The sequence below is a fragment of the Podarcis bocagei genome, assembly GCF_964188305.1.
Source record: "Podarcis bocagei genome assembly, chromosome: 5".
Classification (NCBI taxonomy): Eukaryota; Metazoa; Chordata; class Lepidosauria; order Squamata; family Lacertidae; genus Podarcis; species Podarcis bocagei.
In genome coordinates, this window is record NC_138129.1 from 43535734 (window position 1) to 43552168 (window position 16435).

General features: G+C 40.9%; 1 protein-coding gene across 13 annotated transcripts in view; it reads right to left on the reverse strand.

The window, feature by feature from the left end:
- The window catches only part of NFASC (neurofascin), a 177334-nt gene that overhangs the window by 5468 nt on the left and 155431 nt on the right, over positions 1-16435 (reverse strand). For 5 of the 13 annotated variants that reach the window (XM_081193373.1, XM_081193378.1, XM_081193379.1 and 2 more), the window contains 3 exons: positions 14583-14723; positions 5999-6130; positions 2970-3039 (listed from right to left, as the gene is read on the reverse strand). In XM_081193373.1, coding sequence (XP_081049499.1) covers positions 2970-3039; positions 5999-6130; positions 14583-14723 — 343 coding nt within the window. Of the gene's footprint in view, positions 1-2964; positions 3040-5998; positions 6131-14582; positions 14724-16435 lie in introns of those variants that run through there. The other 8 variants (XM_081193376.1, XM_081193383.1, XM_081193384.1 and 5 more) reach the window with 4 other exon arrangements.

A 16435-nucleotide genomic window follows, 5' to 3' on the forward strand; every position in this document is an offset into this window, starting at 1 on the left:
GGCACTAAGGATGTGAAGGGCATGATGAAAGCATATTAGACATGCTTCTATGAAGGTAGGAAGAGAACCAATAAAGAAAGCATGTCAGCACATATCCTGTCCACCTTTCAAGCGCTAATAGTAACTTTTCCCCCGGACTGCTCGATTCCTTGTGAATTTTAAGCAGCTAACCACTTTGCTTCTGACTCCTTATGGGATGTGTCACTTTTCTAACACCCTGCATTAACACTCTGGTTAATTGTAAAAAGAAGAAGAAGAAAAACCTGTGATTTTTATCTAGGGGGGATGGGGACGACAGTTGTTAAAGCATTGTGCCTTCAAAGTGCCCAGCTTGCACATCATGAGTAATCACAGTTAATGGTTCACTGTGAATGCAAATATCACTCCTCTCCTCTAGACGAGGGATGGGATATTGGATCCAGACTGCAGGCCGGCTCTTTATCTTCCCCACTCCCCATGGGCAAGGTTTAACAGGTAGATGAGGTCATGCAGTGCGTGCTGCATAGAAGCCTCTACCGTCAGCTGATGGAACTTCAAAGTACCATGCATGACTCTCTGTAAGCACTAACGACCAGCTGATTGTAAGGGCTTCAAAGTGTCACACACAGCGTCACAAATGTTGGGGCTTATTATGAGCCTCACTAGGCACTAGGCACAGGGTTTTTCAGGTCCTGCTGACTGGGAGTGTCAACAAAGCTGTTTTTGGCCCAGCGATGCCTTTACCTGCTCCACACCTGGTGCCATTTATGACTTCTGGTGAAGGGCAGCGAGGTATGGCTTGGTCAAAACAACCTTGCAGGTAAAATGAGGTTCCCCACCACTGCTCTTGACAGCGGGAGCAACAAGCGACGATCTCTGTCTCAGCATTATGCCTGACTGGGAACTGTAGTTTGCTATGCTGAAACAAAACATGGTTGGTAAGAAAATCTTGGTTCAACACCCTGGTTTGTTTGGAAACAAACCACAATCCCTACTTCAGACATAACCTTAATACCTGGGTATTAAGGTTTGTTATGCCTGCTGGCTACAAGGGACGAGTGAAATGGAAGCCTTCTGTGCATTTGATGGTTTAATGGATTACTGTGATGTGCAAATTCTGCCAATGTGTGTGCATGAGGAGCTTAATATCAAAGCTATGGCATGTAACACAGTGACTGCTTCTGCAAAATGAGCATTCAGTTATAAAATCTAAGTTTTTGATGGGCTACTTCATTCATTCGTACTGTGCTGTTTTCTCCTGTCGCCATATTATTATAGTATTTGTCTCTTTATTTTCAATTTGTGCGTTAAGAAATTTTCTTTCAGATTTATGCAGAATTCCAGACTAAACTTTTATTCTCACAATGGTTTTCTTGGACAAGAATTGGTGATTCTCAAATTCTCCTGATATGCTTCATCAACACACTTTCATTTATTCAATAAAGTAAGTAATGCCTGATAGGATAGTCAATTAACTAGTGTTAATCATAGTTTTTCTTCTAGGTTCATTAGCTTGGAGAGTTCATAATCATCAATATGGTTTGGAATAATAAACTCACTAAGAGAACTTTAGAATAGAGGGCATGGGTTGGAAACCAACCCACTACTTACATGAACAAGACAGTGCTTAAAGTTTCATGGGGTGACAAATTGGAGTGTATCCTCTAAATGTCTAGTTATGTTTGCAAATGATCAGCCTTCAAATAATCCCTCCATTTTAGATTTGCTTATATGGTTTTATGCTGCAAGATGTATGCATGGTACTTCTTTCAAAGTTCTGCAGGGAACCGTTCAAGCAGCTTGTTATTCATGACACCAGTTCTTGCTCTTCATCATTTCAAATCAAGCCCTTTTGTATTTCTTTCAAATAATTCTGGAAACTCTGGAGGATTTCGTGGGAGCTCAGTTCAAAATTAACCATATCTGAGCAGAGGGTCTTACCATTAGGGAGGGTGAACCAGCCACCTCAGGCAGTAAATTTGGGGTGTCATGAAAGGGCAACAAAGTGTTCATTATTTAGTTTGTTATTATTGTATCTTTACTGCCAGGAAGCAGGGAGAATTGCTTGTGGGGTTTTTAGGTGCCAAAATAACTTGGCTGGGAAGCTGAGATAACTTTGGGAAGCTGAGATAAAAAGTGGCTGATGTCCTTAAAAAGTTGCCTTTGAGTTTCATAGAGGGGTGATTGTAGTGGCACATGGCCCCCACTACAACAGTCAAGAGAGGTGGGTTTGCTAGGCTATACAGAGACGATCAACAAAATGAGTTTGTCTGAGATCCTATAGAAAAGGATGGAATATGGAGCCCATCACAGGCTTTTGGAGAAAATGTGTTTATTTTTCTCTAGATACAATCTGAGCAAGGTTGGGTTAACCTGTTTCTGGGCAGTGAATGCACGAGCGTGAGGAGGGTAAGTTGCTGAAAAACCCTGAAGATGCCTCTCTGAATAATCTGGTGTGTGAGAGAGACCAAACACATTGCTTCCATCTCTCCCATAGCATCTAGCTTTCTATCTGCTGTGGTGATGCTAATGAGCATTCTATTATCTTTCTTGATCCATCATGTAGTGCAAATTTCCTGGGACTGTACCATTTCAGACTACACATGAAGCACTGCACGTCTGAATGCCCATGTCCCCACTATCTGCACATACAATACTAGCACAAACATAAGCTAGGACCTCTGTTCCTCATGTGCTAAGTTTCCAGAGAAATTTTGATGTGAGTAAAAAAACATCTTTTATCTGCAGCCTGAAATGGTACAGATATAGCAATAGTATACCATGCAAGTTATCTGCATGTGGAGATCAACACCTTTTTCTTTTGCAGAGATCTTTGAGACATAATGGGAGAACAAAGGGTGGTAGAAAATGCACATTTATGGGAATGTGATATCTTGATGACTATTGAACCGACAAAGTTGCTCTTTGTAATAGGTGGGGTAGAGGGCAGAAAACAAATGCCTGTCACACATGCCAAGCAGGAAGCATACCTGTAATCAAACGACCCATTATCTACCTTCTGGTCATCAGGGTCCAGGGGTACATCTTTATTTTCTCGCACTGTGAATACATATGCAAAGAAGAAGAAGAAGAAGCAGACATCTTACTTTCATGTATTCAAGGCTGCAGTCCTAAACACACTTACGGGACTTGGTTCTGACTTGAGTGGGGACGGGTGAGGAATCCACCAAACTCCGATTCCAAAGCAGACTCTCACATTTTGATCTGGGCAAATCATGATTTCAGAATGAGGGCTGTGGGCCTGCTTCTGCTCTTTTGAAAGTGTTTCCTGATCTTTAAACTTGTAAAAATGGTTAATCCAGCCACCCTTGGCCCGAGCAGCTAGTGCTTTGAATGCAATAGAATGCAAGTCCCTCTGGGAGCAATGGGATTTGATGAAGCTCCATCATTCTCATGAAGAAATGTATGGGAAAAAACACTGCTGCCCCCAGAATTCACATGGACCCTTCACCTCTCTCAAACATTTTTTTTAATACCTTGCTGTTTGTGCATGGATATTTCATGTTTTTCTTTTTAAAAATATACACTGAAATGGGATGGGGGGACTTAAGTCTCATCCCCATGTAGAATTGGTTCAGATGTTTATGTGTCCATCCATTCCTAGGTCTGAGAAAACCTGTTTAGGATTGTGCTGCTAGCCTCCCAGCCTCTGCTGTCTTGTAGGTGGTCAGGAATTTAGACTGAAAATGGATGAGAAGCATCTGAAGAAATAACTGACATTGAGGTGGTTTTGCTGTTGGCAAATGTATGTGCAAAGTCATTTTTGATCACTTCCATGCTTTTAATCTCCAAAATATAATACACATAAATCCCAGGCTGAGCAAGATTCTGATTCAAGTTCTCTTTCAAATCTTGTCTCCTGCCATTGAAGTAATCATTATTATTTCCTGCATCACAAATGCCAGGCTCAAAACTGTCACGCTAGTTGCATGCTGAACAGAGCGCAACAAATAAATTGATGTTACTATATTGTGAATAGTAAGGGGAACATTTCCTGTGCATATGGTGTTTAGAATTGTTGGGAAATTGTCCCATGAGCTTAAAGCAAGACAAAATACAAGCTGATGTGTCTTATTTTTAGAACTGCTGCTCTAGTATTATTTGGATGCAGTCCTGAAAAAGCCGACATTTGCCGACTACTATATGCAGTGTGATATCTGGTAAATAATAAAACAGAAGAAAATAGTAGTAAAACATTATGGCTTGGAAGTGTTTCCTAAACCACAGCTATTGTAACGTACAAAGAATATTTCTTGGACTCTTAATATGACCATACTCATCTTAACTGCATACCCTTGGGGCTAACTGAATACTCTTAACTGTGTTTTATAGAGATATTTAGCACTCTGCTATCTTACTTTGAAACAAGGATCTCTAGACAGACCAAGTCATTTTGCAACAAGTGTGCATGTGTGTATGTACCGGTATGTGTACACGCGCGCACACACACACATTCTGGTTTGCCCTTAATTGACTAGAATGTGGGATTGCTCCCTAAATACAGTGGCCAGATACACCAGACAACTTGGATTACAAGCCAACATGGCAAGCTTTTCAGTGCCATATGAGAACCTTCCTATTTATGCCAAGGCATTTTGGATTGTGTGGATGGCTTTTGGAACTGTATTCTATTCTTGCTTTTAGCTTCTTGAGTTTTTGTTCTCTCTTCTTGCGTCTTATCAAACTTATTTGTTGGTTTTAAATTGCATTTATACGTTGTGTGAATGAATTCTATTCACACTTTCGTGCAGCACCTTGGAATCTTTTTGAGGAACATTGGTTAAGACATCTTTGGAATAAATTAAAAGCAACCAGTTTACTTCATCCCAATATCACACAGACCCTTTCTACTGGTGAATGTATTCTTAAATTACCACACCTCCTTTATGCTTGAAGAGACCCGTGAAAACGTAAATAGTTTTTGCAAGGGACAGTGGGACAAGTGAAAGAAACACAAGTATATCTATTAGCTGGAAAATGTGAGTACATTTCAAATACCTCTTCCAGCAAATAAAAAAAGGGGGGAAGGGACTTATATCCTATTATGTGATTGCCTCTCACCTCCAGAGACAGCATAGTCAAAATCTGTATGGTACTTCTCTCCCCCCCCCATGGTTAATAGTTCAGGTGGGATGGGGGTCAGGGTCAGTGCAATTGTGATATAGAAAACCGTGCAGGAAGAAAAGATTAAGAACTCCCTGTTCTAATGCAGCTCTCCAATAAAAAACCCTCTTGCATATCTGCCCATAAATAATATGGTTTTTCTCTTTCTTTTAAGGAAACTGGTCACGGATGCCCCATGTTATGTCTCTTTTGGACCTTGGCATAATAAACAAACACCATGCCATGTATTTTAGGTAGGGCATTATTTCCTTTTGGACTAAGGAAACAGATAATTGTTTCTGTATAACTGGCTTGTCATTCTTGTCACGCACTGCAGCTCGATGTTAGAAGCCGCCTGCCACAATCCTTATGTGTACTTAAGGGTCTAGCACAAACCCTTCTTGCACACAAGACCTTACCAGATCTTGGGAGAGAACACAGTGGTCATCGCACAACCATAGTATGCAGTCCAAGCAGGTTCTGGAGAAAGTCCTTTTGCAAATACAGAAGACACTTATTGTAGTGAGGTCAAATCCCAACAAAAGTCATGGGATGATGCTTCACCTCCTACATAGCTGGAAGTCCTCTTGGATTGCCTTTAATTCTTTTCAGTGCCATAGCTGCTAAAAAATGGTAGGACTAAATCCTTCGAGTGGGAAGTCTATGATCAGTGCTGTTTTTCTAGAAAAAGAGGTGCTAGAACTCACCATGAACATCTCCCTTGTTCTGTTATAATGGCAATGGCGCCCACGTGAGAGATGCCAGAACTGAGTTCCAATGAGTTCCGGCAGAAAAAAGCACTGGATGATTAAGATCAGACCATCTATCTAGATTTGGGAATAAATACTTCAAACCCAACAACAATGCTACACCAGTTGATAGCTATTTCTCTTACCTGGATATTTCCCTCCTCTGCTTCTCTTAATGAAGCAAACTATCAGCAAAATCAGGACCAGGAGAGCGATGGCACACATCAGTCCAATAAACCAGCCCTGAGTTGCAATGTCCCCTTGGTTCTTGTTATAGGCTAGTAGGAGAAGTTGAAAGAAAAAATGTTAAGAAGAAATACAATTGATCCACATAGTGCTGAAAAATGAAAATAGCAAGCAAAAGCTATTAGATGCTTCCTGTCCCACCCATTCCCAAGCTTCACATTTGAGGACTGGTGTCTCTCAATGCCGGTCTTCCCAAATTGGCCTGGTTTGGTTGCCACATGAAACCACAGTTAAAATAGAATTATGGTTAATGTAAAAGAGCAGTATGCTAGTACATGCTGCTCTAAAGTGCCTGTTGTGACTGGGGAGGAAGCAAATCAAAGGGTGGTTTTGTATATTATATGTGAACCAGCAGTTGTGATTTGTTTCTCTCCAAACCAAGTATGGAAGCTAAGGTTTGTTCTTTGCTTAATAATAATAATAATATTTATACCCCACCCATCTGGTTGGGTTTCCCCAGCCACTCTGGGCGGCTCCCAACAGAGGACTAAAAACAGAATAAAACCAAAAACTTCCCTAAACAGGGCTGCCTTCAGATGTTTTCTTAAAGTCAGGTAGTTGTTTATTTCCTTGACCTCTGATGGGAGGGCGTTCCACAGGGCGGGCGCCACTACCAAGAAGGCCCCCTGCGTGGTTCTGCTCATGGGCTGCATTCACATTGCAGTTTATTCTGTTCCCGTTTTCCTAACTGTTTATTTCCACATCACATTTGAACTTTTACACCACATAAAAGCTACTTCCAGAAATACACTAGAATATAGTGCAAGTTTAGTGCTTATTTTCATGTTATTTGCAAATGAATTTTTTTTTGTAAACAAACAACATAGAAATGAGTGCTAAATTTGTGCTATATTCTGATATATTTGTGGAAGTGGCTTTTATGTAACATGAAAGCTCAAATATAATGTGGAAATGATCAGTTAGGGAGATACTGAGAAAATGGAATAAACTGTCATGTGACTGCAGCCATGGTTTCTTTGGGGAAACAAACCATAAGCACTGGTTCACATAGAAGACAAAGGCAGCCTCTGGTTTGTTTCCTCCTTGACACACCAAAGGAAGAGTGCAATAGGGACTTTTGAGCAGCATGCTCCAGCACACTGCTCATTCACATAAAGCACTTAATTTTAACTATGGTTTAACATGTACAAACCAGGTCATTATCTTTCTCTCTGTGTGGGGATTTTTCAGATTTGAGACATCATATCGGGCCTTTCTATTTTTCCAAACACATCACAGCCCAAGTTCTAACAGTGACAATTCAGATCCAAGGGTAGCAGTGAAGGCAAAGGATAACACAGGTGGGTACAGCAGACTTGGGCAGAGAAATAAATATATGGCATTGCCTAACAAAGGAGGGTTATATAAAATGGGTGGGGGGAGCAGAAGAAGCTGGGTAACATATTTGATTCATGGTAATGGGAAATATTGTAGGTGGTACCGGTACCTCAAAAGAGGATGCAAAGTTCTCCAAGGAACAACCAAGGATTCATATTTATCTGGTACATAGCTAGAACAAACAAGTACAAAAGGCTTCCTAACACATTATTCAACGTCCTGAAAACCACAGAGAACATGAGAGACTGAGGCTTGCCCAGGCTTGTCCCAGCTTGTGTACAATGCATTAAGTAATGGTTTATAGCATGATGTGTTTTTGCAAAACATCACAAAGTTTTCCCAGGGAAAGTGGCAGGACTAAAAAAACCAAAAAAAAACCCCTCTCAGAGCCCTGATTAGAAAGCATGGGACAAATGGAAGAAATCATGGGATGAGCCCTAAGTCATGCTCATTAATTTCAATGAGTTTACTCTGAGTAAGACTTAGCTGAATACAGTGGTGCCTCGCAAGACGAAAAGAATCCGTTCCCGAGTCTCTTCGTCTTGCGGTTTTTTTGTCTTGCGAAGCAAGCCCATTAGCGGCTTAGCGGATTAGAGCTATTAGCGGCTTAGCGGATCAGCTGATAAGCGGCTTAGCGGCTTGGGAAAAAGGGGGGGAGGAAAAAACCCCCGCAGGAACTCGCAATACATTTTCGTCTTGCGAAGCAAGCCCATAGGAAATTCGTTTTGCGAAGTACCTCCAAAACGGAAAACCCTTTCGTCTAGTGGGTTTTCCGTCTTGCGAGGCATTCGTCTTGCGGGGCACCACTGTACCACCCAAAGCCTGAAGCTTATGTGACTTACCAACTATGATGGTAGTATATTTCTTCTACCGGTAAATTATTTTGCGAAAAAGGAAAACATACACATCTAACTGACCTAATTATTATAATATTGCACACAACCCAGTACTCTGTTGGATTTTAAGTAAGTGTTATTAGTGACATATGACAAGTGAAACAGAGTCAAGTCTTAAATGAGCAGCAATTGAAGTCAATTCCTAGCTTATATAGCACTTTCTTTTCTTGGGCCAAGTTCCCTCTGGATCACTAAAACATAGACATTTGAGAGTACCTAATGTAAAAACTTGTGCATTTCAAACTCCGCAAAAAAGCAGAGCTCATCAAGACTGTATGCACACTTCATTATAGGAATGATTCACTCAGAGAAACTGTGAAAGGGTTTAATGGCTGGCTTCATGACTTTAAAATCAATGGTAATTTTTCCTCCTTGTGAATCAAACTGGAATTGCGCTATTAAACCATAACCTAATGGCTTTATCAGAACACCAGTAGGAAGTAACATGTATAAGCAGCTTTCAAGTTATTGACAATAAATTAAAAATATCCTGAATAGCACTAATGGAAGATTATCACAGCCACGCAGAGTTGAAGTTCTGCCAACAGTATAATGAAGATACACTCTATATTCGTAGCCAACAGACCTTTCTCAGACTCTCTCTGGGTCTTCTCACATTAAGCGCTCAATTCCGCAGTACTTACTTACAACAAAAGTTTGATTACAGGAGGACATGCAAAGGTATTAGAGGACACCCTCTCTTTTAATTCCACCCAAATAAGTGAATATAAGTTATTTTGGTTCCCTAGCCCCCCTAAAATCAGAATCAGGTTGTGTTCAAAGATGGGAATGAATTATAAAAAATGTGCATTTGGTGTCAGGATCTTTGGGGGTTCTGAGTCAGAGTCCCAAACTCACACAATACCATGGCCCATGAACATTTAGGCCCTGGAGCCATCTTTCTTACATATAATAAGGTAAAAGTGTTGTTGTGCTGTAGTTTGCTTGGCCACAGATAGGGAGCACTGCAAAAAAAATTATGATGAGAGGCAGTGGATGGGAAGTCCAGGCAAGCCATAGAAGGGCAGGCAGAACAGGCTGCAGCCTTGCACCGCCCCCCTCCACTGACTCCTCTGCTTGCCAGCCTCAGGGACTTTGCCCCTAGGATCCAGATCCCCAAGCCAGCTAACCCTGTGCTAGCTGCCTTCCTCCTCCCTGGCCAGCCTCAAAACCCACTGCTGTTTCCACCACCGTTTAGCATCAAGAGCAACGCAGGGGTGAGGAAGGCGCCCAGAAGTGCCAGCTGGCCTTGAGATCCAGAGCAGTGGCTTGAAGTAAAAAGGAACAAGGAAGACGCCCAGAAGTGGTAGCTGGCTGTCCTTGGAATCCATGGGAAATGGAAGGTCTAAGCTGCCCCACCTTGGCCCTTTCATCCTCTGAAAGAAAAACAAACACGTCCAACTACTCTCCCTAACAATGTCAGTACTTCTCAATTTGCCTCCCTCAGTGCAGCCTCTAGGTTCTTTGTAGTCATCTTCCAGCATCTTTCGTCTGTCATGATGTGCTATCTTAACAATCGCCAGTGTTCCAGCTCCCTTAGAAAACCTTAATGCCCTTTTTGCTTTTTACCTTGATTTCTTCAAGTGTCTCTCACCACAGCTTTTTAATTACACTACTTTCCAGCTTGACTTACACACAATGTTTTTACTTCCCTCCCAACCTCTTAGCCCATCATTAGAAGGGTACTGTAGACTCCTGCTTAAAGTTTCTGGTTTTTTTCCTTAGCTGTCATGTCCCAAGGCTGAACCTTTGACCGTCCTGTGCAAAACTTCCAGAACATTCCCTAGTACTTTTAACCTTCATGTGAGTTTTTGAGCCTTTAAAGCAAAAGCTATTGTTGGACAAGTTTTAACAGGAAACCCAAACTCAAAATGTTTGAAAGGCCTATTCTCAGGGGCAAATACTGATTTCCTGTTACGTTCATATCATTTGAGGAATCTACCACTACATCATTATGATGTTTTTTCAAAAGGTATGAGCAATTTTAATTGACTCAAAAGTGCCAGGTGCCCCATTGGCCTTTGTGCTTTGACATTCTCCCTGTTCACTACTGGCAGCTGATTTACCATGCATTCCCTTTTCCTGTTAAAAGCACTACTGTGGGGAAAAAGTCCACTTTGAAGCTATTCTAATGGAAGGAGCAAGACACTAATTGCATGGACTTCAGAATTGCATTAGGCTAAATGAAACTACAGGGTTGACAAAGAGGGAATAGAATTATACTGGAGGCTTTTGGAACAAATGGTGATTCAATTAACGATGCTAACATATAAAAGCTTTCAATAGAATAGAAGGAAGATAGGAAAGGCAACTATCAGATCGCACGATATACAGAATGAAAGGGGGGAAAGTATAATATACAAGTATACTTTTGATACAATAATGATAAAAAAATCCTCCAACATATTCACAGAACCCTGTCCAAATCAAATAGGCAATGTCAAAATGATACAACGGCACACATCAAATGTAGTTGTTCTGTCCTTCTTAAGCATACATTTCATTTGCAAACAGCCTGATCCTGTTTTGCAAAGCCAAAACGCTTTCACCTGATCTCTTATAGCCATTGGCATGAGGCAACAGTTTCTAAACTTGATGCAGCCTTGCTTTGGCTTTTAGGGGGAAGTGTGACAGAGACCAAAAGAGGATGCCATAGGACAGAGCAGGGAACCTTTCTTTAGCTCAGTGGGCCAGATCCTTATCAGGATCGGTCTCACGGGCCAAATTTGACAGGTGGGTGACACCATCTGCCAATTAAATGACATAAATATGATGTCACATGATCGACAGGTGGGTGTGGCCATGCACCTTTAAAAATCCCTTAGGCAGCTTTGCAACTCTCCTTCTACTCCCCATTTAAACCCCTAATTCTGGATGTTAGGGTGAGCATGGGGAGCTATGCAAAGTCTTTAAAGCAACCCCTGTGTTCCTCCTTGAGTGTCAAAAAAATAGAAGACAGGCCTAAATGTACATTCCCAATATTGAATGTAACTTCATTGTACTCAAGGTGGTGCCAGGTGAATGTGGCTTAGGCCCCAAAGTCCTTGGCAGATAACAGGAATCCACACCTACTTTGCAGTTGGCTGCGATTTTTATGGATTGGCCTTGCTGGCCTCCTTCTGGGCCCCACCTGTAGAGCGACATCAGTGATGAATTGCATTTTGCATATAATAGGTTGTCAAGACAGCGCCACACCCTTAGGACATTTTACATGCATACTTACTGTATTTTTAACAGGGCAGTGGAGGTTAATATTATTTTTCCATCCAGGTATATTTGTGTAACATTAAATATCACTCACTGCACGGCAAAGTATTGTTCTAATTAACCAAAACTGAGCAAAAGAAATAATGTAGTAAAACTGCAGCTGTGGGGCTACTTGGCTAGTGCAATTTCTACTTAGAAAAATAAGCTGCTGTCTCCTGAAGAGTGACTTTCAAAATAACCTAAAGAAAAAGGACAGCGCTTTCGTCTCACAGGTATTAATGATGGAACATGATAGTAAGCTCTGATCTATCACATCAGAAGCAGCCAGCCTGGAAGAGAAAAGGAATGAAAATACAAGAGGCACTAAAAGAAAGCAAGGGAGGTCACTAAAATAGTGTAGCTTTGGCAGTCACCTGGGATGCATCAGAGGAAAAAAGCGTAGATCTTGGAAATCTTCCATTACTGTATCTTGAGATACAGAAAAAGTACTCTTTTAATGTACAAAATGCATATGGAACACACACAAACATACAACAAAAAGCAAATCTATCAGCACTGATCCAATTTACCCAATTACGGCAAGGAGCAAGAACTGTGTTATTCCCTTGTAATTTTTTTGGTTGATGTAGCTAGGAGGTTTGCCAAGCCAAAATAAACTAAAATATTTAGCCTAATATATGTTGCATTTTGGATTCTTATTTGTAAACCACAACACATTCTGTGTAAATCAAGTTTCATCTGAAGCACCGCTCTCAATATCCAGTTTCCTGGGGAAAACACCACCAAATTTCCGTGAGATAGCACCACTAATGAACTATGTTACGGTTACATTTTCAACATATCCATCCTTAGCTGAGAGGCATTTCATCTGCAACACAGAAGATGATCTCACTCTCTACACACATACGTAACTATGTACAAACTGATACTGGATTGCAGAAAAAATAAAGTTCCCCAAGATCAAACAGATGGTTCTTTCTGGTTCAGTCCATTAGCAGGAAGGATGTACTCCTCCAGTTGCTGGACTGCTAAAACTGTATGCCATCTGAGCAAATATTTACAAATGCAGCAAAGGAACTGTTGCTCAAGCATTTATGTAAAAGCTACTAGCCGTCATGATGGCTATACAGAATCTGCATTTTCAGGGGCACCATGCCTCAGTGTACCAGTTTCTGGAGATCAACAGTTGGAGAAGGCTATTGCCTTCATGTCCTGCTTGTGAGCTTTCCAGTAGCATCTGGCTGAACACCTGGGAAGCAGGATGAGAACCTCTCCACTCACACCAGTGCAACTGTGAAGGTCAGCAGTGTTACAAAAGTTACTTGTTTCTGACAGAACAACCAAGTTGTTGAGGGGCTGGGGCGGGCAGGCAGAAATTGCTTGGGGGATGTATAGGAACTGTGGGCCACTGGTTAGTTACCCATGGTAGATTTTAAAATATGGCATTTCTCATTTGTTTTCACACATGTTCAGACTAGGTTAGCAATTTCTTTCCACCATTTGTCTATATGCCACCATAAACTTTATCATTTTAGAGTGAAAAGAGAAACCTTGCTTAAATTGTGTGGACATTTTGCTTACAGCTTTTGACACATTGCTTAAAGCTTTCTACAGAATGACATTCCGATTCTTTCCACTCAGAATACATTTCAGCTATTTCTCACATGGAAACTACTTTTCTAATTACCTGCATTGACAAAAGGAGCTTTTATTATGGACACAGGAGGAAACCTGGGATATGATTATGTTTGATTAAGCTGCACTATGGCTGAAGCTGATTGTTTGACAGCTACCTAAAATTTTGAAAGCAGAGGTCAGAAATGTGAATGCATAAACTAATATCTACTAAAGTCTGACTGGTTCCATGCTGCAGCCCTATAGCACTACCAGGCAGTACTGGAAATAGATCTAAAAGGAGATTCCACACAGTATTTAACATTGTGTTATACCATCCAGGAATGTCTTTTACCATGGTCAATATCCATTATGTTTATTCACATGCAAGTCCTGTTCAGCAAAGCCTCTTTTCAATGATAATTAAAAGCTTCCTGCTTGGGGTTGTAGCTATTTTATTGCTTCATATTCAGTGGTGCTGAAGGATTAGTGACTTGCCCCTTAATTTCCTCATCTGTAAGCTTCCTTTCATTTTTAAAAATAGTGAAATAGAAAACAGGAAGCTTCGGGTAAAGATGAAGTAGCCCTGAAAGATGTCAAAAGCAATTGTCTACATTAGACAGGCTGGCAATCCAATTGTGTTTTTATTGCCACTCCCCCAACTGAAAAAACCCTTGGGAAACAGAAAAAAGTTACTGGAATACATTGACCTAATGATATTCATTTGAATTCTTCATAAAACAGAGGGGCAAAATAGAAGCAACCTACACAAGGCACTTTTGAGACACACAAATAGGATATAAGGCAATATTCTGTAAAGGTAAATTGCTACAATTCTCAGATTGTGACTTCATTTGAAATTATGAGTATGCCACATAGCTCTGTGGATGTCTTGCAGACAAATCAACCACATTATAATATCTAAAATCTTTTTCATGAATACCCAGACATAAAGCCAATCAGAAATTCGCATGTGCTCATGCAACAGCTGGCAGCATGGTAATGAGCAGTGCACACGCACACAAAGGGAAACATGAATGCGCAGAGAGCAACACGTAGCCTGTAGCATATTCCTTAACAATAGTGTTTATTATTAAGTCTAGATGGAAAACCATGGGTCTCTGCCCTTTTTATAGATATCTTCCAAAACCAAGCTTGTTTCATTAAAAGAAAAGTTATGCCAATATTTTTTTCCTTTGTATGTTTTAGCAGAACACAGTCTAAAGAACCTCATTAAGAGAGGATACATTTCACTTTGGTACTTTTATAATAAGGGCAGAGTGCACATCGTCAGTGAAGAGATGGATGACATTTTCTCCATGCATGGCATAATTCCTCCATCTGAAGCAGCAGCACGCAAAGGCAGTAAGGCTTGGAATGGAATGTGCCTCCAAAATGCAGCACATTGTGGGGCTGAACCCCATCTCACCTGGACTTGTCTGAAAGGTTACGTTCGAGCTGATAGTATCATTCCCTTTGAGAAAAACCCGCACTATGTACTTCTCCCCAGGAGTCAGGTCAACCAGCTCCAGAAAGCCTTTAGCAGGGGAAGATTTCACTGTTTTGTTACCTGAGAAACAGAAACTTCATATCAAAGGCAGCTAGCAGGAAGTGCAGATTACTCTGTAGGCAAACATCCCTAATGCCAGGTCCAGCTACTGACTCGACACATGTCCCTGCCGATGACACCACTGACTAACACAGAGTGAACACCCAGAGTTTCTGGCACCATCAGTTCAAAGTTGAAGGGCTCGTTTACAGACGCTCACTCCACTTGTATGTAGGAGAATTATATTTTCCAGACTCCGTTTAATCTAACGGAGCACCTGCTTTGGCATCGTAAGACAGCCAGCAACCAGATGGAAGCTTATCACATTACTGGTTCAGCGATTTTGCATAAAACTAGAAGTGGGGGGGGGCAGAAAAAGAGGGAAGACTTTGTACAGCTATCTCTGGGAAATTCTTACTTGGAACAGAAAGCGACTGGCATAGGCTTTTTGCAACTCGCAAGTGCCAGATGTGCCGAATCAGTAACAACAGCAACTCTTTCTCTGGCAGCATGCTTCTGATGCATTAGAACTGCCTTTTCTGAATTAACCTCAACACATTTTGCAAAAGATGTAGAAAAAGTCACTTCTAAACTCTTATTAAGAGCATGCACACAGATCACAACATCAAATTATATTAAAGGTACACTGCTAAAAGCATTCAAACATAAAGTGAATAAAAAAGAACCCTGTTTGCAAACTCCAATGTAGATACCCTATGAAATTGCAAGTATTCCAATACTTCAGGAGTTTTGGAAGTGCTTGGATGCTGTGTTAACTTAACCTTAGCAAATCATTAGGCATGGAAGTCCCTAATCGGCAATGTTACAGACGTGTATGAATCTACAAATATACTTTTGCTAGCAATGGCTAGGTTAATGAGAGCACCAGGCCTGAGAATTGAAATCACTGGAGTCCTTTAAAGAAAATCTAAGCAGCTGGTTTTGACAAACCTAATTTATCAAAGTACTACAAAACTGGAAGCATGAGAAGCTTCCCAAAGAAAAGAAGATTCCCTTTCCCACTCTGTGACAATGCAGCAGCCAGCTGAGTGGAATACACAGAATTCCTCCAAATCATATCCACACAATGGGTGTTACATTGACTGCTTACTATTTAATCATGCTAGATGCAAATTCCTAAAGGGTCAGTTCTTGATTACTTAATTTAAAAATCTAAACACAATACTGTATTGATAATTTTATGGAACCAACACCTAGAACAGGACTTGGCCCAGCAAACTAAAACCAAGGAAAGCAGGTCTAGGGCACATATATAACTTGCCCTCAAAGCTATATGGCTGACATTCAATGTTTAATTCTTTGACCAGCACATAACTACTTAAAAACTGCAGGTAGCATGTAAGCAGGAAGTAGAGTGAGGTATGAATGGCTTGAAAGCAAAATTTATGTAGATAACTAATTATAAATCTCCAACTAAAACAAAATGTGATCATTACTATTAACCCCCAAATTATTTGCTATAGAGGGGATCTATAGATTTTTGTATCTATTTCTGCTTCTTTCTACGGCACTTACAGCCATCACAGATTCACTTAGGGCTGTGTTTTTTAAAAAGCAGGTCCTTTTTAGGATGTGCTATTCTGAATCCTCCACTGAAAGGAGACGGCAGTTATTGTGTTTAAGGGAACAGCAACATAAAACACAGTGTCAATATAATCTGAAGGACAAGTTAAATGCCATGCCGTTGGTCCCCCCCCCCCCAAAAAAAATCC